General features: G+C 38.1%; 6 protein-coding genes across 7 annotated transcripts; 3 read left to right on the top strand and 3 right to left on the bottom strand.

Annotated features, from left to right (window-relative positions):
- Positions 1–7,631: 7,631 nt before the first annotated feature.
- Positions 7,632–10,249, top strand: LOC101313910 (cytochrome P450 85A-like). The gene is made up of 9 exons (XM_004304163.1): positions 7,632–7,885; positions 7,979–8,300; positions 8,388–8,537; positions 8,629–8,880; positions 8,959–9,045; positions 9,140–9,218; positions 9,616–9,722; positions 9,813–9,931; positions 10,058–10,249. Exons 1-9 carry the CDS (start codon positions 7,659–7,661, stop codon positions 10,149–10,151), a joined length of 1,437 nt encoding a protein of 478 aa, XP_004304211.1. The 5' UTR covers positions 7,632–7,658; the 3' UTR covers positions 10,152–10,249.
- Positions 10,250–12,152: 1,903 nt separating this feature from the next.
- Positions 12,153–14,191, top strand: LOC101314198 (alpha-1,4-glucan-protein synthase [UDP-forming] 2-like). Its single transcript, XM_004304164.1, has 4 exons — positions 12,153–12,479; positions 13,034–13,284; positions 13,375–13,543; positions 13,640–14,191. Exons 1-4 carry the CDS (start codon positions 12,168–12,170, stop codon positions 13,976–13,978), a joined length of 1,071 nt encoding a protein of 356 aa, XP_004304212.1. The 5' UTR covers positions 12,153–12,167; the 3' UTR covers positions 13,979–14,191.
- A 192-nt stretch (positions 14,192–14,383) lies between these two features.
- On the bottom strand, positions 14,384–17,577 carry LOC101314485 (protein COBRA-like). The gene is made up of 6 exons (XM_004304165.1): positions 17,283–17,577; positions 16,306–16,385; positions 15,703–16,159; positions 15,455–15,614; positions 15,068–15,339; positions 14,384–14,877 (listed from the first exon to the last, which is right to left on the bottom strand). The coding sequence occupies exons 1-6, from the start codon at positions 17,362–17,364 to the stop codon at positions 14,585–14,587; spliced, it is 1,344 nt and encodes a 447-aa protein (XP_004304213.1). The 5' UTR covers positions 17,365–17,577; the 3' UTR covers positions 14,384–14,584.
- Positions 17,578–18,752: 1,175 nt separating this feature from the next.
- LOC101314774 (solute carrier family 25 member 44-like) lies at positions 18,753–21,581 on the top strand. Its single transcript, XM_004304166.1, has 6 exons — positions 18,753–19,124; positions 19,386–19,767; positions 19,861–20,057; positions 20,539–20,677; positions 20,783–20,933; positions 21,164–21,581. Exons 1-6 carry the CDS (start codon positions 19,075–19,077, stop codon positions 21,187–21,189), a joined length of 945 nt encoding a protein of 314 aa, XP_004304214.1. The 5' UTR covers positions 18,753–19,074; the 3' UTR covers positions 21,190–21,581.
- A 229-nt stretch (positions 21,582–21,810) lies between these two features.
- On the bottom strand, positions 21,811–23,257 carry LOC101293034. The gene has a single exon (XM_004306008.1). The coding sequence runs from the start codon at positions 23,218–23,220 to the stop codon at positions 21,811–21,813; it is 1,410 nt and encodes a 469-aa protein (XP_004306056.1). The 5' UTR covers positions 23,221–23,257.
- Positions 23,258–23,582: 325 nt separating this feature from the next.
- On the bottom strand, positions 23,583–24,679 carry LOC101315070 (uncharacterized protein C9orf85 homolog). Of its 2 annotated transcripts, XM_004304167.1 has the most exons (3): positions 24,230–24,679; positions 24,074–24,121; positions 23,583–23,964 (listed from the first exon to the last, which is right to left on the bottom strand). In XM_004304167.1, the coding sequence occupies exons 1-3, from the start codon at positions 24,581–24,583 to the stop codon at positions 23,773–23,775; spliced, it is 594 nt and encodes a 197-aa protein (XP_004304215.1). In that variant the 5' UTR covers positions 24,584–24,679; the 3' UTR covers positions 23,583–23,772. The 2 variants fall into 2 exon arrangements, with proteins under 2 accessions (XP_004304215.1, XP_004304216.1); XM_004304168.1 differs by lacking the exon at positions 24,074–24,121 and having other exon boundaries at positions 24,230–24,636.
- Positions 24,680–26,909: the final 2,230 nt, after the last annotated feature.

Below are 26,909 nucleotides of genomic sequence, written 5' to 3' on the forward strand. Positions count from 1 at the left end.
AGGAAGTATATATATATATATATATATATATATATATCTTTTACGTTCCTCCATTACATGTATCCTAAAGTTAGGTGTATAAACATGCATTCGAGGGGCACAGATCATTACGTCTCCTCCTGTTTAGATGTATCTTTTTTTTCAATTTATAAATTCTTCTTACACCATCAAATTTTTCTCTATAATAAAATGTCCAAGTTCCACCCAATTTCAATTCATACATCCGCTCTTGATCCTAATTCTTAATTGAACTTTAACTAAGCAAAATATGTGCGTAAAGTCTAAAGCATTATATACATTACAAAGTAAAATATTAACCACCAACATGGGAGACGCCTTCAATCATACATTCATTCTATAATTACTTTTGTAAATATAAATCTTGCGAAAGAATTTGATGAGCATTCATATTTATGATATATAAAGTTTCGATCTAAAAACTTTCGAAAGTGAAAATCTAGAAATCTATGATATATAATTTCGTACTTAAGGAACTAGCTTGATAAAGGAACTCGATCTTCCTGCTCATTGAGTTCCACGCCGGGAAAGGGGAGATCCACAAAAGATTGTAGCGCCGGCCGCTCTATTTGTCATCCTAGCTAGATCGGTAAGATCACCACGCCCATAAGTTGGGAATTGTGAAGCTAAGAGCTGGGGTAGCTCGATCACTAGCTTGGCAGATTTGTCTGGACTTTGTTGAATGTAAAGGCAGTAGGTGGAGGCCGGGGGGTAGATAAGAGATAGGGACGAACGCACGAGTTTGCATAGCAGTACAGTGAGGTCTGCATTATCTCTGGCTTTAGGGTTTTTGGGTGTTTTCTGGAACAATAACGTTGCCTACTACTGGGGGCATCGAGTAGCCGAAAGTTTACTGCAAGCAACTTATTCTATCTATACGTAGCTGATACCTAATACCTATATATACGTATAACGTCCAACTGAAACCACTCGGCCCATGCATGGCCTTTGATATATGAGACATTGCCATAGATCATTATAGACCAGCACGCGTGATCCGTGATCAGGATCTGTGATCAGTTCGTCTGAGTAGTGCTGCTGCTGCGACTAGCTAGCACAGAGCATGTACCACAGGATAGAAATGGCTTGTTTCTCAACAGAATTGAAATGATCTGGATGGGTCAATGGTTTAACCCATACTGATCTTGCAAGTATTATGCATTTTAGATAATGAAAAATGAAGTAGAGATAAGATAATTAGGACGTGGGGAAATATGTATCTTTTTTTTTTATTTGGTTTTGTTTTTGTTTTTATGAAATAATGAGGTAGTTAGTTATCGTTTTTTTCATGAATGATTCGTACAAAAATTATCCGTGATCGGAAGGACACGCTGAAATAAAGTACGAGTGTTCTTGATATCGAATTTGAAATTCACATAACAATGAAAAACTTATCTTTATAGTTAAGCTCGACCATAAGCAATGTTCTTTTCTTCCCCATGAGGCCATGCTGGGATGCTGGATACATATTTTCCACAAAGATTAACACAGTATTATTCAACTTGAAAATACGTCAATTAATTTATCCACAAACTATGTCTGCAAGTCAAAGAAAGAAAAGTCGGTAAGGAGAATGAAAACTGTAATATAATTTTGTAAAGTACAGTATGCGACACTCGAATAAGGTAAAAATGCAAAAAATTGAGTCATTCGACGTATGATTTTGCCACAGTGAAAAGTAAAAAACAGACCATAGGATAGGTGACTTGTCGAAAGAGACTAGTGCCTCTGTCTTTTTGGTAAGTGATAGCACCAATCTGTCGAGATGGGACAGAATCCCAGAACAGTGGTAAAAACGGTAGTTGATGGGCTGATCGAGCTACGAGTGTCGGGTAGTACCAGTACTTGCTGAGCTCCCTGGTCCTCACGTCGTTATTTTACCACGGTGACTTTGCCGGAGTAATAAGAACTGCAAAGGTTGAAGACAAACCAGTGCGTGATTATTAATTACCTTGGAGTAAAAGTAAGAAACAAAGAAACATCGATCAGAGAGAGGAGTACGGGTAAAGAGAATTGAGAGAGATGGATGGAGTCGAAGCAAAGAACAAATCAATCAATTTCCAGTGAATAAAACAGGTGCACGTGGATAGACCTACCACACGTGCATGCACTCATGCAATCATCGTAGTTCATAGAGAGAGAGAGAGAGAGAGAGAGAGAGAGAGAGAGCAGATAGCTGAGCTGAGATCGATAGGAGGGGAATTGAAGAAAGAGAAGAAAATCAGGTTCGTCTGGTTTGGGATAAAGACGCCAAGAACTAGAAAACAAACACCACCATCTCCATCCCCATCTCTTTCTCTGAGGACCCGTGTGCTTCTGCTTCGCTGCGTTTTGTTGTTTTTCTTCTGCATGCTGTAATATTGTTTATTGTTTAGATTAATATTACTGCTCGATCTTTTCCATATACTTCAGAGTTTGGGAACTGAGATTGTGAGTCTCAAGAAGGCAGGTCTCGTCCTCGATCCTCACTGAGTTTGACACTCGACACCGTATCTGTATAATTTACTGCTCCAGAGGCCATGCGGAAGAAAATGAGCGCTGTTTTTGACCATTCTTTCCTCTTTGTTGGCTAGCTAGTTAGGTCAAAACTCTACACTGTTTAACTAGAGAATTTTGTTCACTCCAGTGTACGTGAAATTTTCATTGTATTCAATTTTTCCACGCACCAAGTGATGCAAGCGAACTGAAAATTTAATACGCAATTTTAGTCTTTTATTTGGTTTAAACATTTACATTATATTATCATGTATATAACTATATATACGAACGTTGTTAACAAAATTGAAATCGAAAAAAGTAATTTAAGTATTTCAATAACATGAGGTGAGGACCTAAGGTCGAAAAAGTTATAAGTACTTAATCTGATCGGATCAAAAATAAAAATATCAAAAGAAAGAATAAGGTGTTTCTAGTCTTTTTCGCATCCCCCGTCGAGTGACATGAGAAATGTATCTTAATGTGTGAAACCCACTCCCTAAGAATAATAGCACATATATCAATCAATTGATTTGTTAATTTCTTATGACATTCTATCTCTAATTTAGTGTTCATCAGGTCACCAATTGGCTAAGAAATTTATATTAAACTATCCTTAGATTTACATGAAATATATGTATTTTAGATGTACTGTAATTCCCTTGCGTAGGCACCAATTGATATTTCACGGCTTACTGCTTTGCATATATAGTTCCCCTTATCCTCCTTGGCGATGTATCTTATATTTTATCCACTGAATATATCGGATAGATCGAAGTAGAGATATATATATACATACCTGTAGAATACAGAACATTATTTGTATCTCGAATTGTGTACATGCATGTCCACTCTGGTAGAGATCGAGGATCAATAATTTAGATGATCAGAATTCAGAAAATAATGCGTTTGCCCATTATTATTTCTTCCTCTCTGGCACCAGAAAAGTAGAAGAGAACAAAATAGAGGCCCTCGTGCAACTGGATGCTTCAACATACATCACACCTTTTCTCTTTTATCATGCAATTTTATCATAAATAAAAAAGAAAATATGATCAATGTGTTCGTGTGGGTAAACATTCCTTTCCTTCTTTCTTCTTCTGCCGCCTGCATTTCTATGGAGCCAGCCATGCATGCATACATTTTTGAATAATTGAGATGCATGTTGATATTGATATGTATGATATATATCATAGCTAGCTTTCTCCATCGATCTCTCTCAGAACAGTGAACGGTCTCATTCTGTTATATAAATACACAACCCTTTTGCAGCCTCTTAGAGCAAGCAACAACTCAGGCAACCTACCAGTACGTACGTACCATAAGTATTCTATCTGCAAATCCGAGCAAACCTTTTTGCATTTTGATTCACACAAAAAGTCCTATCGTTCATTCGTTTCTTCATTCATAAATCGCTTTCTGTCTCTCCATATAATTTGTAATCTTTTGTTCTTGTTGATTATCGATTAATATAGGTTGTTTTAATCTATATATCCAACGATGCAATGCCCTGTCGGCAACGCACTGCTACCTCCAAATCATGCAAAACTAAAGGGTGCATGGATAACAACTTGGGAAAGATTAAAGGGTGCCTACTTTGCCACATGAGCTATTTGGTTTGATCATTAGACGTGTGCGTATATATTCAAGTTCATATACGAAAAGAAACTCCAAAAGGGTACTCATCATGAAACCAATCCTTTAATCGATCTTATGAAAGGAATGATTGCATATGAGACAATACACTCTTCTTGAGTCGATCTTGACTATTGACAAATTGACATCTTAATGATACTTCGTTCGTTATAAATTGGAAATAAACTAAGTGAGTTTATGTCAGGGGAAACTCTTTTTTTGATATATATGATTGCAAACAAAACTAAGGTAAACATGCACGTCAGTACCGTTTGACTTAATGACACAAGTCTCTATTTTCTTATAAGTGATCAAGAGGTCGTGACTCATGAGACAGATAAATTATTGTAAAACGCTTATCATTTTCTCTAGTGTTTGTTTGGTTCATGGAAATGAAAGTAGTTTTTTTGTCTTTCCCACGGGAAGGGAAAGATAAGAAAAATAAAATTTCCCGATGATTTTTCGTTCCTATGTTTGGTAACACAAGAAAAATCATTCAGAAAGTTGTTAATTAAAATAAAAATAATAATATATTATAAGTAATAAATGCAAGAAAATTAATGAGATAGGAAAATGGTTCCTATGGATTTTGGAAGAAACAACTTTCCCTCACATTTTCCCAACCTTCAGGAAAACATTTCCTTTCTTGTAGCATTTCATTTCCTTCAACATTCCCAAACGCAGGAAATGAACAACTTTTCTTTCATGATAGTTACTTTTCATGAACTAAACGAGGCCTAGAATGTCAGCTGGTTAATTAGTCGAGCTTACGATCGAGTGTTAAGAATCACAAACAAACGGTGAAACGGGCCAATTTCTGTAGGTAGTTTTGGAAAGTTTTAGGGTAAATTCATCAATGCTGGTTTTGTGTCAAATCCCTTTCCAAGGATCTCCATTTGGATCCACACTCTTCTTCAAGTCGCCATCGAAACCACCATGTGTGGGCACTCCAGGACAAGCCATCAGCCTCATCTCACCCAAAGTCAAGAAACAAAATGAGAGAGTCGAAGAGATAAACGAAAAATTATTACAGGACGAACCCGAACCCTGTCCCATTTGAATCATATAACTCTGAATGTATAAATTGATTAGACATATGATCATATATCGACACCCACACCTACTGTACGGAGCCGCCCGAGGAATCGAAACTTAAACATCCATACATTTCTGTGGTGTGTAAATCTATATTACTAAACGATCATCAAGATAAACCCTAAGGAACAAACACTTTGCACTTTGTCAATATTTGCAGAAAGAACCAAAAGAAGAAGAAAATAGGGCTTTGGATCATTTTTGTTTAGAAGTTGAAAGAAGTTGCAATAATGGAGAGCTAGGGTTTCGGAATTATTTCCAGAAACAATGAGGTCTAGTTAGTCTAGTTACTCTAGCGTCTTCATTTCTGGATGGTTTTTATTTTCGGGTCCAAAGTTTCTGTTTCTGGTTTCTGTTGCCTTCTGGGTTTTCACAACCCAACCATGTTCATATCAAGATAAGCTCAGAGGTCCTCTTCCTCTTTAAAGTCTTCGTCTCTAAACTTCAATAGCATAAGACAAATTTTCTCCACACAAACCAATGCACCGTTTATATAGTACTTGATCATCTAATTGTGATTTAATACGAGCTACCAAATTAATATAGCTTTCAATATATTCACAGAGTACAGGAACCTGCCGAAGAGAAACACCCTTTTAGTAGTGTAATAATGAAAAGAGAATTTAGAGTAATATATGCAGTCTTTGTGTTCTGTGCTGTGTAACCTATATTCACAGCTAGCTTCAAATTAACATCAGGAGTAAATTTGTTAAAATTGGTCAGTGGCATGTTAAATGTTAATGCAGGTAAGTCTGATTCATTTTTTTTCTCAATCATTGGAGCAAGAGGGTCAAGATCTTCAATATAACACTCCAGTGATGCTGAATCTGTTGATGTGATTAGCAGAAAACTAAGACTTGTTTAGCTCTTTATCTGCATAAAGCAACCATGTTTTGGAGCCATCCTAGTCCATATCAATATACGTCGGTCTTTTATTTGCATTCACATATAGCCTTAACAAAACTAAAACGGAAACATAGCTTTGTACAAAATACGTCTCAAAAGTGTTATCGGAAAAAACTTGCACAATGCGACTTTTCCGATAACACTTTTACGCTTAAAGGTTGCTACATCAAGACTAAAACGACCATTCTTTAGGATCTAGGGTCTACCGATTAACAGTCCAAAAAGTTAATAGTACGGTAGTGTAGATGGTGGTCTAGGAATTACAGTCCACAAACTTGAAGTTTCAAAGTTGCAGTTAGAATCGAACCGAAAACACACAGAGAGGGAGAGATATAGTCTCTCTCTCTTCACTTATTCACATGGTAACCGAAGGACCTGTCTTGTTCTGGTTTTTGTAATTCTATTTAGCAGATCTTGTTCAACAACATGTGCAGGGATTTGAGTTTGGACTTTGGAGTCACTTTACTATTTGGTCCAATTGGGTGCTGTGCATGTGCCTCGTCACATTTTACATGTATGCCTTTCAAGTTTCGACTAGTAATTCTTGTAAAGATTTTTTTTTATCAAACAAACAACTGAAATGTTATAACGAATATATTATAAGTGTCGAACTCACGGCCTCCTACTTACATATTACAGATGAGAAACCGATGTCGCTAGACTAAATAATACTAGACACTTTTTATTCTACTTTCTTTTTTATTGTGAGCAACGCAAATTGTTCTGTGCATCAAAGTGTATTGTATTTTTTTAACTTCATGGTTAAATATTTTTTGTTACTATTACATTTTAAAGTTAAGGTCTCCCCCAAATTGCATACAATGCATAGAGTTTGCTTCTGGTTTCGTTTAATTAGTTTTTGAAAGTAAATATCGAGAAATAATTTTTTTTCATTTTTTTACCTTTGGAATGCAAAATGAACTGAAACATTTTCCTGAATGAAAGAAAAATAGGATTTGGTCTATAGTATCGTTTAGTTGATAGAAAGTAACTATTGAGATTATTTTTTTGTTAATTTATTGTGTTTGGGATGCAAAAGGAAATGAAATCTTTTACTGAAGAAAGAAAAGTACGAGAGAAAGTACTTGGATTTATCACTCAAAACAACAAATAAATCAATTTCTCCAATTATTTTCTTAGATTTACTTAGTTTTGTTTTAAATTATATTTTTCCGTATTAGTTGGATAGTTTTCCTTATTACTTAGATTGGAAATTTTTGTATACATGACGTGTATGTACACGACACAATCTTAACCGTTTATAATAATTTATATGTTTGATCATCATGTTTTTATATTATTTCTTTTAATCATAATCATTTATGTATGTACACGAAGATACACATTGTGTACTGAAAATGCTTTAAATCACTTTACTTTCTACGAACAACCGAGGCATATTTGTCCCTCCCTCCCTTCTTCTCTCTATTCATATGGTGGTTGGGACAGAGGCTTGTGCAGAAAGGCCTATATATATGCTATGCACGCTTGGCTATATCAAAAACTAAAGCATGCCCATAAGCCATTGAATGCTCTCTCTCCTTTCTTCTCTCCTCAGAGCATCAATGGCTGTGTTTGTGGTAGTACTAGTCTGTGTGCTCTTTGTCCTCTGTTTCTGCTCTGCTTTGCTAAGATGGAATGAGGTGAGGTACAGGAAGAAGGGTCTCCCTCCAGGCACAATGGGCTGGCCAGTCTTTGGGGAAACCACAGAGTTCCTCAAGCAAGGCCCTAGCTTCATGAAGAACCAGAGAGCTAGGTGAGATTATCTACCCTCGTGTTTCTGTTTACTCCTCTGTTTCTCCTCTGGTTTGGTTCTGAACTTTGGATTCTTTTCTTTTGTGTGTGACAGGTATGGTAGTTTTTTCAAATCCCACATACTTGGGTGTCCTACTGTGGTTTCCATGGATCCAGAGGTGAACAGATACATCCTAATGAACGAAGCTAAAGGCCTCGTTCCAGGGTACCCTCAATCGATGTTGGATATTTTGGGCAAGTGTAACATTGCAGCTGTTCATGGTTCCACTCACAAGTACATGAGAGGGGCATTACTTGCCCTCATTAGCCCAACCATGATCAGAGACCAGATTTTACCCAAGATTGATGACTTCATGAGAGCCCACCTCAGTGGTTGGGGGAACCAAGTCATCAACATCCAAGAAAAAACCAAACAGGTTAGTGTGGCAGAAAAGAAAATCCATGTGCAGTTTTCACATTTAGTATTTGTGCAGTTTCTGATGTTGTTCAACTGTGTTATGCAGATGGCTCTTCTTTCGTCGCTTAAACAGATTGCAGGCATTGAATCAAGCTCCATTTCCCAGGCATTCAAAACCGAGTTCTTCAAGCTTGTGTTGGGAACTCTCTCATTGCCTATTGATCTTCCTGGCACAAATTATCGCCGTGGATTTCAGGTATATTTTGTCACTAATCACATTATTTGTGTTATATGATCGAGTGGTTTATGGAAGATGTAAGAACTGAGAGTTGAACCATGTTATGCAGGCGAGGAAGAACATTGTTAGCATGTTGAAGCAGCTGATAGAGGATAGAAGAGCTTCTTCAGAGGAAGTCCACCATGACATGCTTGGTGGACTGATGAGAAGTGATGATCAAAACAGATACAAACTCACTGATGAAGAAATAATCGATCACATCATCACGATCATGTATTCGGGCTATGAGACTGTTTCGACGACATCAATGATGGCGGTTAAGTACCTTCATGATCATCCGAAAGCGCTTGAAGAACTCAGAGTAAGTTAAAGAAGGTTTTGAATAATAGTTACATTTCTCATGCTTCTTTTACTGACTTTTAATTTTACCATTTTGCAGAAAGAACATTTGGCAATCAGAGCCAGAAAAATGCCCGAGGATCCCATTGACTGGAATGACCTGAAATCTATGCGCTTTACTCGTGCGGTAAGAGATCATTCCCTTGCTTTCTGTTCATCATTTTCTCTTCTGATCATAGTAATTTGTTAATAATAAACTCTTGCTGTTTTTTTTACTGCAGGTGATATTTGAGACCTCAAGATTAGCTACTATTGTAAATGGGGTTTTGAGGAAAACAACTCAGGATATGGAACTAAATGGTGAGTAGGCTAAGCTGGAAAGTTTCACAAGCACTTAGGATACAGATATGAAATATAAATTTCAAATAATTCTAGGTTGTATTATATTTATGGGCTCAAGAAACTGTTTGCAGCTAGCATTACATTATTGGCACTTTTTAGCAAAATTATGTGCAAGCAGTGGATAGACATGACTCAATGATTTACAATGGCATTTTATACCAAAACAGCTAGACAATCAGAAGATGGAAATACCCTTGTTTCTTTTTTCTTTTTCTTTTTTTTCTTTTCTGACATCAAGAAATTTAAGTTGCATTTTCAACAAGGTTTTCAATGGCTGGGAATATTGATAAGATTTTTGGTGGACCATTGCTTGGAATAATTCCTAATCCGAGCTATTCTTGTATTGCTTGAACAGGGTTCTTGATACCAAAAGGATGGAGAATCTATGTTTATACAAGAGAGACTAACTACGATTCGTTTACGTACCCTGATCCATTAACCTTCAATCCATGGAGATGGATGGTGAGTTTCACTGTGACTCTATTTCATCAAATTGTATCAGATTCATTGTCTAGTTGTGGTAGTAATAATTTTCTTGACTTGAAAATGCAGGATAAGTGCACGGAAAATAACTCCTTTATATTTGGGGGAGGCACTAGGCTGTGTCCAGGAAAGGAGTTGGGAATAGCAGAAATTTCCACATTCCTACACTACTTTGTAACTAGATACAGGTCAGTGACTTGAGAAAACCCAAATCAGAATCTATAATTTTCGATTACAATATAACTCTCATGAGGGTTCTTTGTTTTTTGTTTTGTTTTGTTTCTAATGGTTTTTATTTGTTCTATGATTTGCAGATGGGAAGAAGTTGGGGGAGATAAACTGATGAAGTTTCCAAGAGTAGAGGCACCAAATGGACTGCACATTAGGGTTTCTAATCTGACTAACTAGTGTGTATAAACAAGTAGTATATAGCAGCAGCAAATCAGAGAGGGAGAGAAAATTTTAAGATGGTGTATGATAACGTGCTAACAAATTAGAAAATCAATGAAAATCAGCATTTCCTTTTGTCAGCTACTGTTCTGATGTCTGATGCAAATCACAGAAACTATAATAAAACCTCTATGCTTGGTGCCTGGTATGACAGTTTGGACCAGTAGAATTGATTTCTTCATGAAAGTTCTATACTCCGGATCCATAGCCGTTAGATTAGGCACAGTGCCAATCCAATGCCATTGGACACTAGAGTTTCAATACTCGAGAGCGTGACATAATATGTACATTGATAATAGAATTGTGCAGATGGATTTACATACCTGTGTTTGGGGTTTGAGGAGGCTTGTAGGCTGTAGCTTCTGATGGCTCTGAAGTCTGAAGTGAAGCAAATCAAATATCAGAGACTGCAGCAAAATGGCCAGATTCTAAACCCTGTTTTGCCACCTCTTTGGAGATTTAAATAGAAAAGTTTTTCAGAGTTTTTGTTTGATCATCCCCCACTCTTGAAGATAGAACTGCCCTTTTGGACAGATCATGATAGCAATACAGAGAGCATGGCCTGCATGGAGCAACCTCGTTTTGGGCTGATATCAAAGTTTAGCCCATAGAATGAAGGAATTCAAGCTCGTTTTGGGCTGATATCAAGTTTAGCCCGTAGTCTTAGTACATTTACACATTTAGGTTTTAGAGTTGAAACATTACCAATTTGAACTTTTTGTATGGTAGGAAACTAGGAAATGTAGGTTCTACCACTTGATGTCAAACGATAACGTAAATCTCTTCGGTCCCATTCGGAGCGTTAGAATGGGGATTATAATGTAGGTCAAGAGTTCCATTTTCACGAAGTAATTCTGCTTCTTGGGTCTTATTTTGGGTCAATAAAGCTTGTTATGAAAACGTAAAGAAGAAGGTGAGGGTTGCTTAACATGAAGATAAGCCCATTGTTAGCGCATATGAGCTTCTTCACCCTCTCCCAAAATTAATCGCTTGAATTAAGGCAGTCCATTTCACTAGCTCACTCCCTGATTGTAGTTGGACGCAAAGAGAAGACACTAGCTCCCATACACGTTGTACCTTTCTAATCCCACACGCTTCTCATACACTTTCTGAATTAGTAGGTTTTAGTGTCAGTGTAAATTGTAAGAGAGATTAACAATAAACTCTTCAAAGCTCTACAAAAAAACTTTAACAAAGTGAGAAAGCGCAAATATTTACAGTTACCCTACAATATAATCGATTATCAAATCCTTCCTTTTAAAGTTGTATAACGAGCATTGTCTTTGTCAACTACATAAGAAACCTCTAGCCATGCCTAAAACCATTTAATATATAGACTAAGAAAAAACAATCAATGATCACTAATGACGTTTTTCTAACTTACCCTTTTATAATGTTTACCTCTAGCCATGCCTAAAACCATTTAATATATAGACTAAGAAAAAACAATCAATGATCGCTAATGACGTTGTTTTTCTAACTTACTAAACTCCTTTTATAATAACGTTTATGAAAACACTTAAGACGAACGTTTGTAACGATCGGAATCATATAACGACGTGTGTGTCGATACATATTGAGAGTGTCCACCCTAAAGTCTAAACCCAACCTTCCCATACTAATACCACTCATTCATACAAGAGTCCTCTTAATCCGTAGCCTAAAACCAATTTTTGTGGTGGAAGATGCAAAGAACATACCTTGTTAAACACAAACTCAACCTCATAATCCCCTAGAGTCTTTCCCAATCAATCACTCTCACCCTTTGAACAATTCCATTGACCCTTTAAATCTCGGACACGTTCCCTCTTTCCCTTCTCACACCCCTCCACTCGTGCCGCACTCTCCGCACCCCCTCGCACGTGCCACCCACGTCGTCTCCCCCTTCATGGCTCCATTTATATGAAACCCTTCTCACAACTCCACAGACCAAACCCTTCTCTCTCTTGATCTCTGAGTTTGATCATCAACACAATGGTGACTCCAACCCATTTGCTCAAGGATGAGCTCGACATTGTGATCCCGACCATCCGAAACCTCGACTTCCTCGAGATGTGGAGGCCCTTCCTCCAACCCTACCACCTCATCATCGTCCAGGACGGCGATCCGACCAAGACCATCAAGGTCCCTGAAGGCTTTGATTATGAACTCTACAACCGTAACGACATTAACAGAATGCTTGGCCCTCGCTCCAGTTGCATTTCCTTCAAGGACTCTGCTTGCCGTTGCTTCGGTTACATGGTCTCCAAGAAGAAGTACATCTTCACCATTGATGATGACTGCTTTGTAAGTCCCCTCCTCTTCCGATCCTCACCTTTTCTGGGTTTTGTTTGTTTGTTACAAATTCCGTGGATTTCAGATTCCAATATATTAGGTTAAAATGTGAGTGATCGCTTGTGTCTGTTAAAATATGAGTGATCGCTTGATCGAAGAGATCTTAAGGTGAACTAATATAATGCATTGTAATATTGATCACATTCTCATAGGCTTGATAATTGCATTGTGTATAACGTACGCAAATTTGCACCATTGTTTCTAAAGTAAGATTTGAGTATCTGAAATTTGAGGTTTGATTGCACTGAATTTTCTTTTGGAACTTGGAAGTAGTTCATCACCAGATTTGTTTGTATATGCGAAACGGAGACTAGGTGTTTGTATTATAATGCAACTTGCCTCTGTGTTTTGCTCCCTTATATTTGAACTGCTTTCACGTTGTTTGCACTACAAGTTTGAAATACTATTCTTTAATATGATGGTGGAGTTTTTCAATTTATTCTGGCATGTTATGTCACTGATCTTGGATCTTCTGTGCAATTTTTGCTGTGATGTAATGTGCTTAGGTTGCAAGTGACCCATCTGGGAAGCTAGTGAATGCTCTGGAGCAGCACATCAAGAACCTTCTTTGCCCATCCACCCCATTTTTCTTCAACACTCTCTATGATCCTTTCAGGGAGGGTGCGGATTTCGTCCGTGGATACCCTTTCAGTCTCCGCGAGGGTGTCCCAACTGCTGTTTCTCATGGTCTGTGGCTCAACATCCCTGATTATGATGCACCTACTCAGCTTGTGAAGCCTCTTGAGAGGAATACTAGGTAGAAATCGTAGGTTACAAGTATCTATTGATTCTTATATTGGCAATGTTATGTGATATGATGCTGAACATTATGCTTATGCTTCCAAAGGTATGTGGATGCTGTTCTGACCATTCCAAAGGGCACCTTGTTCCCAATGTGTGGTATGAATTTGGCTTTCGACCGTGATCTCATCGGCCCTGCAATGTACTTCGGACTCATGGGTGACGGCCAGCCAATTGGACGTTACGACGATATGTGGGCTGGCTGGTGTATCAAGGTCTCTTTTCTTCTTTGTTTTCATTTCGTTTGAGCTGTTTATGCTACATATATTGAGTACTAACAAGCAATATGTGGTATGTGAATGAATGTTTAGGTGATCTGTGACCATTTGGGGCTGGGAGTCAAGACAGGTCTGCCTTATATCTATCACAGCAAGGCTAGTAACCCATTTGTGAACCTGAGGAAGGAATACAAAGGCATCTTCTGGCAGGAAGAGATCATTCCTTTCTTCCAGGCTGCTGTTCTCCCCAAGGACTGCACCACTGTGCAAGCCTGCTACGTTGAACTGTCCAAGCAGGTGAAGGACAAGCTCGGCAAGGTTGATCCCTACTTTGACAAGCTGGCTGATGCCATGGTCACATGGATTGAAGCTTGGGATGAGCTCAACCCAAACGGCCCTGGTGCTAAAGCCAACGGCGCCAAAGCAAAATAAATAAATTTTTGTTTTGACATATACACTGAAAAATTATTAAACTGCTATTGCTCTTATATTTACTGTGTTTTTCATTGTCATTAGTTTAGTCACTGTATCTTTTATCTTCCTGAGCCATTTTGTTCAGGGGCTTGAATTTTCGGCAGATGTAACTTTGTTTATTAACTTCGTCCAATGAGGATTGTGCAATAAAAAATATATGTAGTCGGTTTAGCATTTCATTCTATAGATGAATGTTTATCTTATTAGTTATGAGTGTGACAGAATAGAGTATCTGGATTTGAATGGTGAGACATTTTTTTTATTTTTTGATTTAAATGCATAAGTTTAATGACTTGATCATCTAAGTGCATAAGATTATGACAGACTTGAGAACCACAATGAGAACAAGACACAATCACTAGCTCACTACCAATTTGATTCAACTCCTTGTTAACCATTGTAGCAGATTACAAAATAGAAATGTACAATCAACCTACAGGAACATACATAACAGATAGAAGCACCCACCTCATGCAATCCTAGAAGTCGTCATCAGCAGCACAATTGATCCATCCAACTTCACCACTCCATAATCTTAGATTTGATGCATTTCGTGCGACGAGTTTAAGCATAAGCATATGCAAATGCAAAGGTCAATGCACACACCATGATCAGTGTAAGCAGAGAGATATACTGACAAGAACCAGCATTTGGCAAATATGGATAGGCATCTGGAGGTGGCATTACACAAGTATCACCGTTAAAAGAGATTCTTCTCGGGAAAGCCCAGCCCTTCTCGAAAGTGAAAGTTGCTGGATTCTTGTGGAAAAGCAGCTCTGACTGCACATTACCGACAGGACCGGATTGCATCAGCATATCGTTGTAGAACTTGATTCCCCACAGCATTGCAGTATCATCTGTTAGAAAGAAAACAGATTATAACTACCCACTTGGAGCTTCCAATATGTGTAAACAAGGATGAGCAACATTTACAGAAGTTCTGAAATATCATCAAACACTTCAAGTCTTCAACTACCAGTCAGCTTTTATGTTACACTGAAAGCAAACAACACATGAACAAAAAAAAAGTAACTAATGATAACATACTGAAGGTTCCGTAAGGGGTCAAGGACTTTGAGTTGAAGCTGAAAACTTGGGTCAGATTGTCAAAATTTGGATGCTGCATAACCAAATTCCAGTCCGAGTAATTTCTCCTGTAATCAAAGTTTGTAATGGTAACCTTCACTCGCCAGTATTCTCTGTAATTCAGCTTGATATGCCAATGAACTCTGATCGGGCACATATGGTGAGTACATCGAACCAAAGGCGAATTTTTGTCAGCAGCTGAAACAACTGAAGCCAAATACGGAGACTTTGGACTGCAAATATGGAGACATGGTAAATGTCTTACGGAGAATTTAAGAAAAAATATTGTCGTAAATATAGATAAACAAAAAAAGGTTAAATAGAAAGCTTATGTTTGAGGGAGCTCACTCTACACAGCTTCCTGGATGAGTTAGGTTGTTTTGACAGCCGCATGAACATGTTGGGCAGGGAACTACTGTGTCATTGTAGAACGAAGACAGTGAGACACAGCAAGCAGGAGTTTTCTGAGCCAGAAATTGTGAATATGTGCATGTCAACTTCCATGTCACTGCCACAGAACAGTTTTAGGTTGAAACGAACTATTTCTTAGCAAAATACAAGCATTTTCAGAGATATCTAAACCTTTAACAACTTACTCATGGCTTGAGTGACTCGCCTTTTATCTGGAGAAAAGTATTTAGTTGGTTTGACAACTTTTAAAGCGCCACAAGTGTAGCCCGGTCCAGGTGCCATCAGAGTGAAGTTTTCTGGAGGCTTAACTTTTTTATTAGTGGTTCCCGCTTGACCAACACTAAGTTGAAAAGAAGCTGCAGCATTGAATGGATCCTGCATCCATGAACTCAGCACTCCACCTTTGCAGCAATTGGAGACTTGCTTATTGTACGGAGTTCCAGGGAGTAGATCAACAATGGTTGGTTTCTTTTTACAGCAATGCGGGGGAAATGTCTTAAATCGTGAACAGTCCCCTTGTTCGGTAGCTTGTCCTCCCACCATGTCCCAAATCACCTCCTTATTTTTCCATGCCCATCCTAGTGACCAGCCTGGTGCTTGAATGTGTCTATACTGCTGGTAATTATAAATGGTAACCATGGCCTGTTTACACATGGTGTGTTGCTGGTTAGATGTTTACCTTATTCATCCAAACAATTCATATATTTACCCTATCTTTTTTGACAACCATCATGCATGCAATTTGAAATATAAGTTTCCATTAGCTTGAAACTCAAAATTGTACTTACAAGATAGCCATCAGGGGTCCAGCTTTTAATATCCCACTTAATCGTAATGTTGCCACTGGGATCAAGAGGGTCATATGCATCTGGTAATAAGCAAGGAAATAAACAATGAACACTGTGAGTATGTTAATCTTGAATGAGAAGTTTTGAAAATTAACTGCACCTGAGTTAGCTTATCTGACCAAAATTTCATTTATTCAGTATTCCTTCCCCTACAATTAAAATAGAACTCCAACTGGAATTCTGACAAAGAACTCTAATTGGTGAAAAGCTTACTTCTCTATAATTCACCAAGAGACTGATGAAAACAAGATCGGTTCTTTGGTTTGAAATGAAAAACAATAACTGACCTATTTCCATGATATGTCATATGAAATGCACAGTCTTTTACACGGTATCAAATGGAACCCGAATCTCTAATGAGACTCAAAAACACTGACCAGAGGATCCTGCATTTTGTATGACTTGAAATAATCCCAAATTGGGTACAAGCTAGGTTTCTCTTCTCCAGTGTTGGTAAACTAACCAACAAGATCAACCCTTCATTTCATACTAGAACTAATGCAAAATGCAGACCAGACTACATACTCTTCACAAGCTAATCTAATTTATTTTTTTTTGGTCTCACAACACATGCAATCAAACAACACATAANACCAAAAAAAAATTAAATTTCTTTTTGGTTGTGTACAAAAAAATTTCTAATTTTTTTTTTGTTTGAGATGAAATTCTTATTTCAATACCAGAGAAAATTAAGGGACACTGAAAGATTGAACCTTTTTCATAGTCATAGAAAACCCATTGCATCAGCTGCCAGACTCAATCCCCTAAACCTTACCCAAACCTCACAACTACACCCTCAACAAACCCAATTCACCAAAATGAGTACATTTAGGCAAAAACCCACAATAAGAATCAAAAACCTCATAAAGATTTTAACTTTAGAAAGATTGAACAACGAAGAGGAGGATTAAACCAACCTGTTGAGGTGAAGGTGAAGCAACAAAGCCAAAATACAAGCACAGTGGCAAAGCTGGTTAACTTGGACAGCAGAAACCCCATTTTTGCTGTTAGATTTTGTCCCCGAATGTCTGTGTTCAACTTTCGGGTACCATAATCAGAAACAGAAACAAGAAAGAAAGAGATGAAGAAAGTGAGTGAAAAGGAACTGAGAAACTAGTACGCGGAAGCTGGCTAGTGTCTTGCCTCAGTCACTCTGCAAGTCTCTGCTTGCCAAGTGCAATTGTCAGTTAAACCTAATACTTTATATTAATTGGCTTTAGTCTTTTACAATAAATTCATTGCGTCTCGCACTAAAATATGCGTTACAGTTGTGAAGCTTCTTCATCACAATTCAATGAATTCATACTCACCCCAAATCCAGAAAGAAAAAATTGAAAGAAAGGGTTTTGGACTGTATTTGGAAATCGTAAACCTCTCTAAAAAAATTACTGCAGTGAAATTCAATTGTAGGATTGACTGAAAGTTCCCTAGTACCAACCATAGTGCTCTTTCCACTATATTTCTTTTTCACAATTTCCATTTCAGACTATGATCTCAGAGTTCCAACCTATCGAAAAGCTTACACTTATAGTAATAATATCAATGATATAGCTTTGTTAGATTCACGTTGTAATCAATGATATACACTTCTGGTGGCGCATTTTTTGGCACCATTTCTTTTTCACCTGGTGTGAGTGTGTGACAATGACCGGTTCTACTTCTACATGCTAAAGTGCTTACATAGTTACATTACAAGCCAAGGCATGCTCCATTTTTATCACAAGCCAAGACATGTCAATCTTTCCTCTTTTCAAACTTTGTACGACACATATTCAAGGAGGGAGTATTGCAGAGTTTTCTAAAATTGTAGTGGCCGGCAAAGCTCTTGCTTAAAATCAATACAACACTCTATGATGGGGTGAAGAAAATAGAAAAGTGCTATGATATATTGATGTACCAACTTATATGAAGTAGATTGAAGTCGTCATAGAGTTAGGCTAGTTCGACACATAAATAGAGTAATCTCAAGCTAGTATACATATGAATTGAACAAATATACACGATATACCACTACAATGATGTAGTGTAGGCAAATCCAAGTAATTAATGTCATTAGGCTCTAAACCTTTTAAGGGAAGCCATATTATGACTCGTAAGTAATAGTTCGTCATAAAAACTCTCATAAAAAGAAAAATATACAAAGAATATACCTCTACCATAAACAAAAAAAAAATCAGATCATCTTTCACGACGATTATTCATAAAAAGGTTACCTAATCAATCATTTCTTCATCTATTATTGTACTCATTCCTTTTTTGTAAAATCATTTTGAGCCTTATATTGTTGTTAATTTTTTTTTTTTTGTAGAAGCAGCACAGAAGTAAAGTTCCTCCAATTATCATGAAATAATTCTTTTTATTATTGCAAAGCAAGTGTAAAATGCTGTGTGTGTATTTATATATATTTAGAAAACTGTGAAGCAGCGCCCAGAAAGAGAAGAAAGGAAAGCAGCAAAGCCACCGCGCGGAGCCGCCCAGAAGAGACGAGTCAGCGATTTGACTTCCAACCATATTCCGAATTATTCCCAATCTTTCATATGCCCTAAACCCAGAAAAAGTCATCGTCTTCAACCCTTAAACCATTTCAAACCCAATTACTTTTCCCACAAGGATCCCATTTTTTGGGAGTTGGGACAATTCAAGAATGCATTTTTATTAGTCTCTCATATTCTTCTTCTTTTCCCTAATCAATCTTCCATTTCGACGACGATGGCTGCTGCGTCCCAACCCATTGGCCATACCGAGATTAACTGGGACAAGTATGATTCTTTCTCTCTGTTTCTTCAATACCCAAGTCCCCATTTTTATTGATTTGCATCTTGTATTGGGTCAATGTGTAATCTTGAGTTGGTTAAAGAATTGAAGGTGTTTCTGAAACTGGGTTTGTGTTTAATTTTGATTTGGGTTCTTGAATTTATTGAATTTTGGCAAATGTGGAATTAGTGTGAAGGATTGTGGAACTGGGTTTATGTGTTTTGGGTGATTGATTGAGTGTTTTGTATCCCAAACTTATGATGCAGGCTAGATAAGACTAAATTTTATGTGGTTGGAGCTGGATTGTTTACAGGGGTCACAGTGGCACTGTACCCAGTTTCTGTTGTGAAAACCAGGCTGCAAGTTGCTACAAGAGAATCTGTAGAGAGGAATGCATTGTCTGTGATCAAAGGCATTTGGAAAGCGGACGGTGTTCCTGGTTTGTATAGAGGGTTTGGTACGGTTATAACTGGGGCTGTTCCGACTAGGGTTTTATTCATGACTGCGCTCGAGACAACAAAGGTGGCTGCTTTCAAATTGGTTGAGCCATTCAAGTTTTCTGAGCCGATGCAGGCCGCTTTGGCTAATGGACTGGCTGGAATGACCGCCTCGCTTTTTTCTCAGACCATCTTTGTTCCTATTGATGTGGTAAATGGTAGTTTGGACTCTTAGAACATGGTTTGGATGAGTTTTGTGTCTGGGGTCTGAGATGCGAAGTTTTGTTTGGTGGGATTTGTGTAGGTTAGTCAACGGTTGATGGTGCAAGGCTATTCAGGGCATGCAAGGTACACTGGGGGGATGGACGTTGCTCGTCAGATATTGAAGACCGATGGCATCAGGGGGTTTTATAGAGGATTTGGACTTTCCATTATGACCTACTCTCCATCCAGTGCTGTATGGTGGGCTAGTTACGGTTCAAGCCAGCGCCTAATCTGGAGGTGAGATGTGATAATTTGTTATAATATGTTTGGTAATTATGCTTGAAGAGCTTGTCTGTCCAAACTGACTTAAACACAGTCAAGTTAATTTACCTATGCGGTATGTGATGTTCACAATTTGTAACTTCAAAATTTATGGTGGCCATTCACTTGTTATCCCACATGTTTGATTTACAATTGGGGACAACATTTTGGAACATAATAATTCTGCTAGTAGTAATCATCATGCATTGTAATTTTGTTAACTTGTTAGTCCTTTCCTTGTATGTTTATTTCATATAAGCCAGTTGGTTGTAGAGAAATTTGAAGTCCAATATGCCAATTGATTTTCTGTGATTTGGTTTATGGAGTTCATACCTTTTAGCCATAGGAAAAGTTAATCGAGTTTTGGTGATTCAAATACTCTTTTGTCAACAATTCGAGTTCTTTATTGCTTTTAAAAAGAATCTCACTATTGCACTCTTCCTTATTCTTTGAGCAGTTTCTTAGCCCATGGCTCAGACGAAGCTCCCCCTAGCGTGGGGAAAATAATGTCTGTTCAAGCTACTGGTGGTATCATTGCGGGTGCAACAGCTTCCTGCATAACAACCCCTTTAGACACAATCAAGACACGCTTACAGGTATTCGTATAACCAGTTGATATATGTGGTTACCTTGCAGCTTGCCCTTCTTGATTTCTCCTATCCATTTTGTGTCTTCTTCTTATAATTGTTGCTCCATTATAGGTCGGACATGAAAAGAGACCCACTACAAGTGAAGTTGTTAAAAACTTGATTAGAGATGATGGTTGGAAAGGTTTTTACAAAGGACTAGGTCCAAGATTTTTCAGTATGTCTGCATGGGGCACTTCGATGATACTGGCTTATGAATATCTGAGTATGGACTCTCACCTGTTATGGTGCCTGATCACATTCGGGTCTTCTTCTTAAAATATTTCTGTTGCATCATGTTTACCTGTCATGGTTAACTTCTAGGTTCAGTTTACTTTTAACATATAGTGTAGGGAGGAAGAATTCTGGAAATACCAACTTCCTGTTATTTGGTTTCTTAAACATTATTTTGGAAGCATATCTAATTTTATGATGTCTTTTTTCTTATTCTTTCAGAGCGAGTATGTGCAAAAGATGAATAGATGCCAATCTACTATCAGTCTACAACCTTTTTCTTGTGTTAGATACTTGGTTCCAGGGCTAGCTAGTAATTAGCGATCAGAAGGCTGTTACTTTGATTTTGAAGCCAGACCTGAGATATCATAAAATTCATCATGGTATTGACTTTCAGAGAGACCTTGTAATTCTTTGAAGAATTTTACCTAGATCCTTATATCATCTGTAGGATCAAATGAACTGATTTGAGATACAGTAACCCACATTTTTTCTTCTGTATCAAGTGTAGCTGAGCAAGAGATTTTGACTACTGATACAGTTATTTCATATAATTTCTCTTTCCTTTAGTGTTATCTAGATATTGAATGTGTTCACCATAAAGATTATAATAGAAAATGTTTGACATTTACAGCTCAAATATTTGATTCATGCTGTTATCAGTTATTTACATTACTTTGTTAAATGGTTAGTTTCTGAACAGTCTTGGTTCTTTTGGCTATGAGTCGGCTATATATTTTCAGGATCAAATAGATTAAATCTCACTGCAAAATAGTGAGTTGTAGCTTGCACTACTTGGATAGATCATCTCAAGTTCTTGACATACATTTACATATAGTGGCTTTATAGACTTTTCAGTCCTGCTAATCTTAACCTCTAATTGGCTTCTCCAATACAGCCGAGAAGAAGAGCTCATCTCCAAGCTTATCATTCTTGGGTACTACTCTCCATAGTAGTGGCTTGTAGCCTAACCTGTTAAACTCCTCCAAATACAGCTTCATATCCTCTTTATGACAGAAGAACCTGTCTATCCAAAGAAGACCCTTCGGCCGAAGGACGCGATCCCAATCAAAAAGAACAAATTGAAGAAGTTCAATTCCTATCCAGCCATCCAAGAACAAAGTGGAATGTATAATGTCGAGGGTATTGTCAAAGAAAGGCAATCTTGAGCCAATTGATGTGTAAAGAGGAAGAAGGCCTCTCAAGGCTATGACCTCATTGAAAGGAGCACCTAAGTTTAGGGTACTTGATGCAATTGTGACATTCTTTTCCCTCATCACAGCAGCAAAAGTACCAGTTGTAGGGCTAAAGTCTAGGCCGATTCTTATCTCCCTTGGCTTCAAGCCAAGGACTTCATCAATGGTGAACTCTGCTGATACAGACTCATTCGTTGGAACATCCCACCCGCGTTGTGAAATGTTGAAACAGCTTGAGCACTTGAAGAACCCTCTTCTGCCTGCAGTTTCTTTGGAAACAAGGCAAGAGTAGTCTTTGCACTTGTAATTGTTCCACAAGATGTTGGCATCACTTGGTTGAGTCCAGAGAGAGACGTTTGCAGGAACTGGCTTAGTGTAGTGTGGAGGTGACTTTGTGAAGCATCTTCTTCTTGGCAATGGATCACAGCCGTTAACTATAAGCTTCTGAGCTACTTGCCAATCATCTGGACACGTACTGTGAACCTTGTAACTCATAAACCGGTCCAAGTTGGAGGCCATTTTGGCACAAGACAATCCAATCGATGGAGCAAGTGCCTCCACCCCTAGAAAATTTTTCTTCCCAACTAGCCTGTTTGGTTTTGGTGAAATGTAACTACGGATCTCACCTGATTTGAAAACATTCCCACTCATGAACTGTTCTTCGGCCTCACCTTCTTCAGGATCACTTAAATCTTCATCCACACGGCTTCGCTCATCATTAGCAGAGGGAGAATTGTTATTGCTCTCTGATAAGCCGACAGCAATTTTGTCCAAAGAGATGGCAATGTGAAGTACCTGCTCTGAAAACTTTGTGATCGCTTTTGATTCTGAACTTTCATTATGCAGCTGCTCCAGTAAGAAACCCAGTTGGATCTGCAAATGAGAGATTTCGCTCCGCAGCGAATCAGGTAAAGCCCTTTGACCATGGGGGAGAGAGATATTGGAGTTGGTGGCAAAGATGGAATGTGGATACGAAACATTGAAGCCGAAAATGAATACTGTAATGGGACTGACAAGGAGAATAACACAAAACATTGTGTAAAGAAGGCATCTAAACGGCCTAGAGGCGCTTTCCTTCTGCATTTCTAAAGATGGATAGTTATCTTCCTTGAAATTCTGTGAAAAATGACAGATTTGAACCTTGAATCTGTCTTGGAGCTCTCGACTTGAAGATCAGTGAAGTTAGGGTCGCTTTCTTCTATTGCATTTGTTTATCTTCTCTAGGTCTGTAGCATACTTTGTAGTCAGTTTGCTTGAAACCTAAGTTATACACCAGCATCTTGATCTACGATATCATTAAACTATAAACATTGCTGTATTTCCCCGGCAACAATATTACCATTTCAAATCCAAGCTGTATTGATAAGGATGCATAGCAAACTGGCAACCATATGGAGAAGACTTGTGCAGATTTCCATGGGACTAAAACAAGAGCTGCTCCACAATAGAAACTAATATTCAACTCCATTGATAAATAAACACATAAACAACATTTCCAGAGTGCAGACGCACTTGTACAAAACTGATCAAAACATTAAAAGCTATTAAACTCTTCAAGATCTTCATATGGTTTGAAGATTGTTACTTCTCATTTTGTCCACAATGTGACTGATAATACAAAGAACCGCACCTATGTTAATTACGAACACCCTCCTCCTCCTCATCTTCTTCTACTTCTTCTTCATCATCATCATCATCACCATCTGAATCACCATCATCATCTCTAGCTGCATGTTCCTCTAGTGAAGCAGAGAGCGCCGAATCCCCAGCCTTGTCTTCCTTCTCTTCTTTCTCAGTTGCACCCTTCATCGCCTTACCTGCATTCATCTGTTGCACTACAAATTTTAGACTATGATATCCACAACCCTGTGAATTTACACACAAACAAAAAGCTCAAACACCAAGACAAACAGGATGCATAGATTAGAGCACATACAGCTCGTAATAAAGTCCTCCTATCTCTTTCTCTCGCATTTTTAATCGCCTGAAACAAATTCAAATCCATCCACATCAATCCCACCATCGGAAATCACATAATTCCAACATGTACATATGTAACAATTATTCATAAACATCAGAACTGAAAACAAACCTCTTGTAGCTCCTTCTGTTCGGCTTCAACCTCGGCAGGGTCTTTCCCGACAATCCGTTCGTTACGAGAACAGCACTTGGCGCAGACGCCGTGTTCCTTGGCGCAAGGCTGGCAGAGCTTGTGGTGGGACTGTCGGACGTTGCGCTTGGTACAACGTTGGCACTTGGTCGGTTCCGTTAGGGTCTTGTACTTGCCGTACTTGCGTTTCCACTCGATCTGTTCCTTGCAGCGTTGGCAGACGCCGGTTATCTCCGACAGCGGCCGGAACCGGCCTCCGACCTCCGTTTCGTTGACTTTGACGCCGGCGTTGGGTTTCCAGGCGTACTTGTTCCTGTGCCTACCGTTGATCATCATGATGGAGACTACAGAGCAAACCCAAAATCGAGACTTATTCACCTGTCGATGGCTGCTCTGAAAAACAGAGGGCAATTTTTAGGGTTTAACGTCGATTTTGTAACCGGGTTTATCCGACCCGGATGTGTGAGTGGGTATATGGGATGTGCTGAAAGAGATTGGGCTTTTGGTTGGGTTGGCCCATTGGGAGATGAGTGGATGGTTGGGTTTTGGGGGGTGTGTGTGTGTGACTAAAGAAAGGATTTGGTGTGACACTGACTATAGTTGATTTGACAAGCTCCAATGTTGCACGGACACTTCACACCCTTTGAGTGTTGGAGTGTACGACACGGCGACACGGCCCAACACGGTTGGAAAATATTGACTTTTTTGACACGTTGACCGACACACCACCTCAGTATCCGACACGCCATGTCATCAATTTTTAATATATATATATATACACACATATATACAGGGCTTCTTGGCTACAAACGTCCGCACCAATGGTTTTGGTGCTGATTTTCATTTTTACACCACTTTTCGATCGAATTTCCTCATCTCCACCGTCTAGTATCTAGATAATATTGTGTATATCATCTCTGCAAAATTTCAGCCAATTTGGTAATCGTTAAAGCCCTCAAACTCGAAAAACAAATAGACAGACTGAATTCTGTCAAACATGAACCGTTCATGTTTATAACAGAAAAACGCAATTTTGAGAGCCTTAACGATTACTAAATTGGCTGAAATTTTGCAGAGATGATCTACACAATATTATCTAGATACTAGACGGTGGAGATGAGAAAATTCGATCAAAAAGTGGTGCAAAAATGAAAATCCGCACCAATGACGTTTGTAGCTGAGAAAAATCCTATATATATATTTTTTTTTTAAAAAGAGAGGTTTAAATGGATTCTGGAATGATTGAAATTTTCTTATCTATTAAGTGTTAGAGGGTTATTGTGTTACTAAGTTGATACCTAATTTTTTTTACAGCCTATATCGGAACTGCTCATTTGATTCTCTTTAATGTTATTTTAATATGTTTATGCAATAGATTGAATTTAGACAAAAAAAGAAAGAAAAAAGATTGAATTTAGAACATGATTGGTAATGTAATGAACTTATTTCATATTTTAGTATATTTTTTATGTATTAAAAATACATAAATATATTATTCTATTTGCAGTGTCCAAGCCGTGTCGGAAACTCAGTTTAAGTTTTACAGTGTCACGCCGTGTTGTGTCGCTGTGTCTGTGTCTGTGTCTGTGTCCGTGTCCGTGCAACATAGATATCACCTATGATGAGATACATAATCAAGGGTGGTCGGGTTATTCTCTAAATAATTATTGAAATCAAAGGTTTAAACTTAATTTTCTTTTTTTGTATTCAATAGTTTCATAGATCAAACCTTGTAGACATTTTGACAAGCTTTTATTTCAAAATGAAAAAAATTAGTAAAATTTGACAATTTGAAATGTAAAAGTTGTGTGTGGAAATAACCATATCAACTTCTACATATCTTAGTAAACAATATAGCTTTATTTAGTAAACAAGTGTACTTGCCACTTGGTTATGCCACTGGCGGCGGGAATGTTGTTTCTTACTTGGGATCATAGCCGAAGGCTGGTGGTGGTGGTTGTGGTGATTTTGTTCTGCGGTCAGAGCCGGCAGTTTGGCTGACAGGAGACGCTGATAGTGGCTGCAATTATCATATCTTGTGGCCAAAATTATCATTCGGGCTGACTAGGCTGGGCCCAAATGTTGGGCCTAATTTAGGAGAGATGGATGTGTTGTGGGCTTATGGGCCTGAATATGAGGATCCCTAACTTAAATGCTTATGGGCTTATGGGTAAAGAATCCATGGATGCTGGTAGCAGGCCCAATCATGTTGGGAAGGAGAGCTTTATTCTTATTTTGTTGTTCTATTTTCCAAGTCTAGTAAGTTTTTTGAGTTGCTTCTACAGTTCTATGTGTTCACTTGTGTCACAATCAGTGGCGGAACCAAGATTTGAATATTTGAGGGGGGAGGGTTGACAATCAAAACAAAGAGAGTATGGAGGATAATAATATTATAATTAAAAGGTCTATAAAATAAAGGGAAAATTCCCACTAGCCCTAAATTTGAGGATTTTTTTCTCGCTAACAAAATAAGATTCTAAAATTCTCATCAACCCAAACACTCTTAAGAGACCTATTCCCACTAACAAATTTTATAACCTTTTGTGTTTTTTACTGACCAAATTACTCTTGCCTCTTATCTTTATCTTTATCTCTTTCTCTTTCTTCTATCCCCTCATTCGTATCTACTCTCTTTCTCTTTCAGATCTACTCTCTCTCTCTC

Source organism: Fragaria vesca, linkage group LG6, assembly GCF_000184155.1.
Source record: "Fragaria vesca subsp. vesca linkage group LG6, FraVesHawaii_1.0, whole genome shotgun sequence".
NCBI lineage: Eukaryota > Viridiplantae > Streptophyta > Magnoliopsida > Rosales > Rosaceae > Fragaria > Fragaria vesca.

What these genes read in the sequence shown, in the direction of transcription:
- LOC101313910 (XM_004304163.1), top strand. Translation starts at nt 7,659, where the DNA reads ATGCTCTCTCTCCTTTCTTCTCTCCTCAGAGCATCAATGGCTGTGTTT. An exon ending in TCAGGATATGGAACTAAATG is followed by an intron (nt 9,219 to 9,615) that starts GTGAGTAGGCTA and finishes TTGCTTGAACAG; the next exon opens with GGTTCTTGATACCAAAAGGA. An exon ending in TACTTTGTAACTAGATACAG is followed by an intron (nt 9,932 to 10,057) that starts GTCAGTGACTTG and finishes TATGATTTGCAG; the next exon opens with ATGGGAAGAAGTTGGGGGAG.
- LOC101314198 (XM_004304164.1), top strand. Translation starts at nt 12,168, where the DNA reads ATGGTGACTCCAACCCATTTGCTCAAGGATGAGCTCGACATTGTGATC. An exon ending in CCATTGATGATGACTGCTTT is followed by an intron (nt 12,480 to 13,033) that starts GTAAGTCCCCTC and finishes TAATGTGCTTAG; the next exon opens with GTTGCAAGTGACCCATCTGG. An exon ending in GGGCTGGCTGGTGTATCAAG is followed by an intron (nt 13,544 to 13,639) that starts GTCTCTTTTCTT and finishes ATGAATGTTTAG; the next exon opens with GTGATCTGTGACCATTTGGG.
- LOC101314485 (XM_004304165.1), bottom strand. Translation starts at nt 17,364, where the DNA reads ATGGGGTTTCTGCTGTCCAAGTTAACCAGCTTTGCCACTGTGCTTGTA. An exon ending in GGACCCCTGATGGCTATCTT is followed by an intron (nt 16,160 to 16,305) that starts GTAAGTACAATT and finishes ATGTGTAAACAG; the next exon opens with GCCATGGTTACCATTTATAA. An exon ending in GCGAGTCACTCAAGCCATGA is followed by an intron (nt 15,615 to 15,702) that starts GTAAGTTGTTAA and finishes GTTCTGTGGCAG; the next exon opens with TGACATGGAAGTTGACATGC.
- LOC101314774 (XM_004304166.1), top strand. Translation starts at nt 19,075, where the DNA reads ATGGCTGCTGCGTCCCAACCCATTGGCCATACCGAGATTAACTGGGAC. An exon ending in ACCGAGATTAACTGGGACAA is followed by an intron (nt 19,125 to 19,385) that starts GTATGATTCTTT and finishes CTTATGATGCAG; the next exon opens with GCTAGATAAGACTAAATTTT. An exon ending in ACTGGCTTATGAATATCTGA is followed by an intron (nt 20,934 to 21,163) that starts GTATGGACTCTC and finishes TTATTCTTTCAG; the next exon opens with AGCGAGTATGTGCAAAAGAT.
- LOC101293034 (XM_004306008.1), bottom strand. Translation starts at nt 23,220, where the DNA reads ATGCAGAAGGAAAGCGCCTCTAGGCCGTTTAGATGCCTTCTTTACACA.
- LOC101315070 (XM_004304167.1), bottom strand. Translation starts at nt 24,583, where the DNA reads ATGATGATCAACGGTAGGCACAGGAACAAGTACGCCTGGAAACCCAAC. An exon ending in AACAGAAGGAGCTACAAGAG is followed by an intron (nt 24,122 to 24,229) that starts GTTTGTTTTCAG and finishes AATTTGTTTCAG; the next exon opens with GCGATTAAAAATGCGAGAGA. An exon ending in GGAGGACTTTATTACGAGCT is followed by an intron (nt 23,965 to 24,073) that starts GTATGTGCTCTA and finishes GTAGTGCAACAG; the next exon opens with ATGAATGCAGGTAAGGCGAT.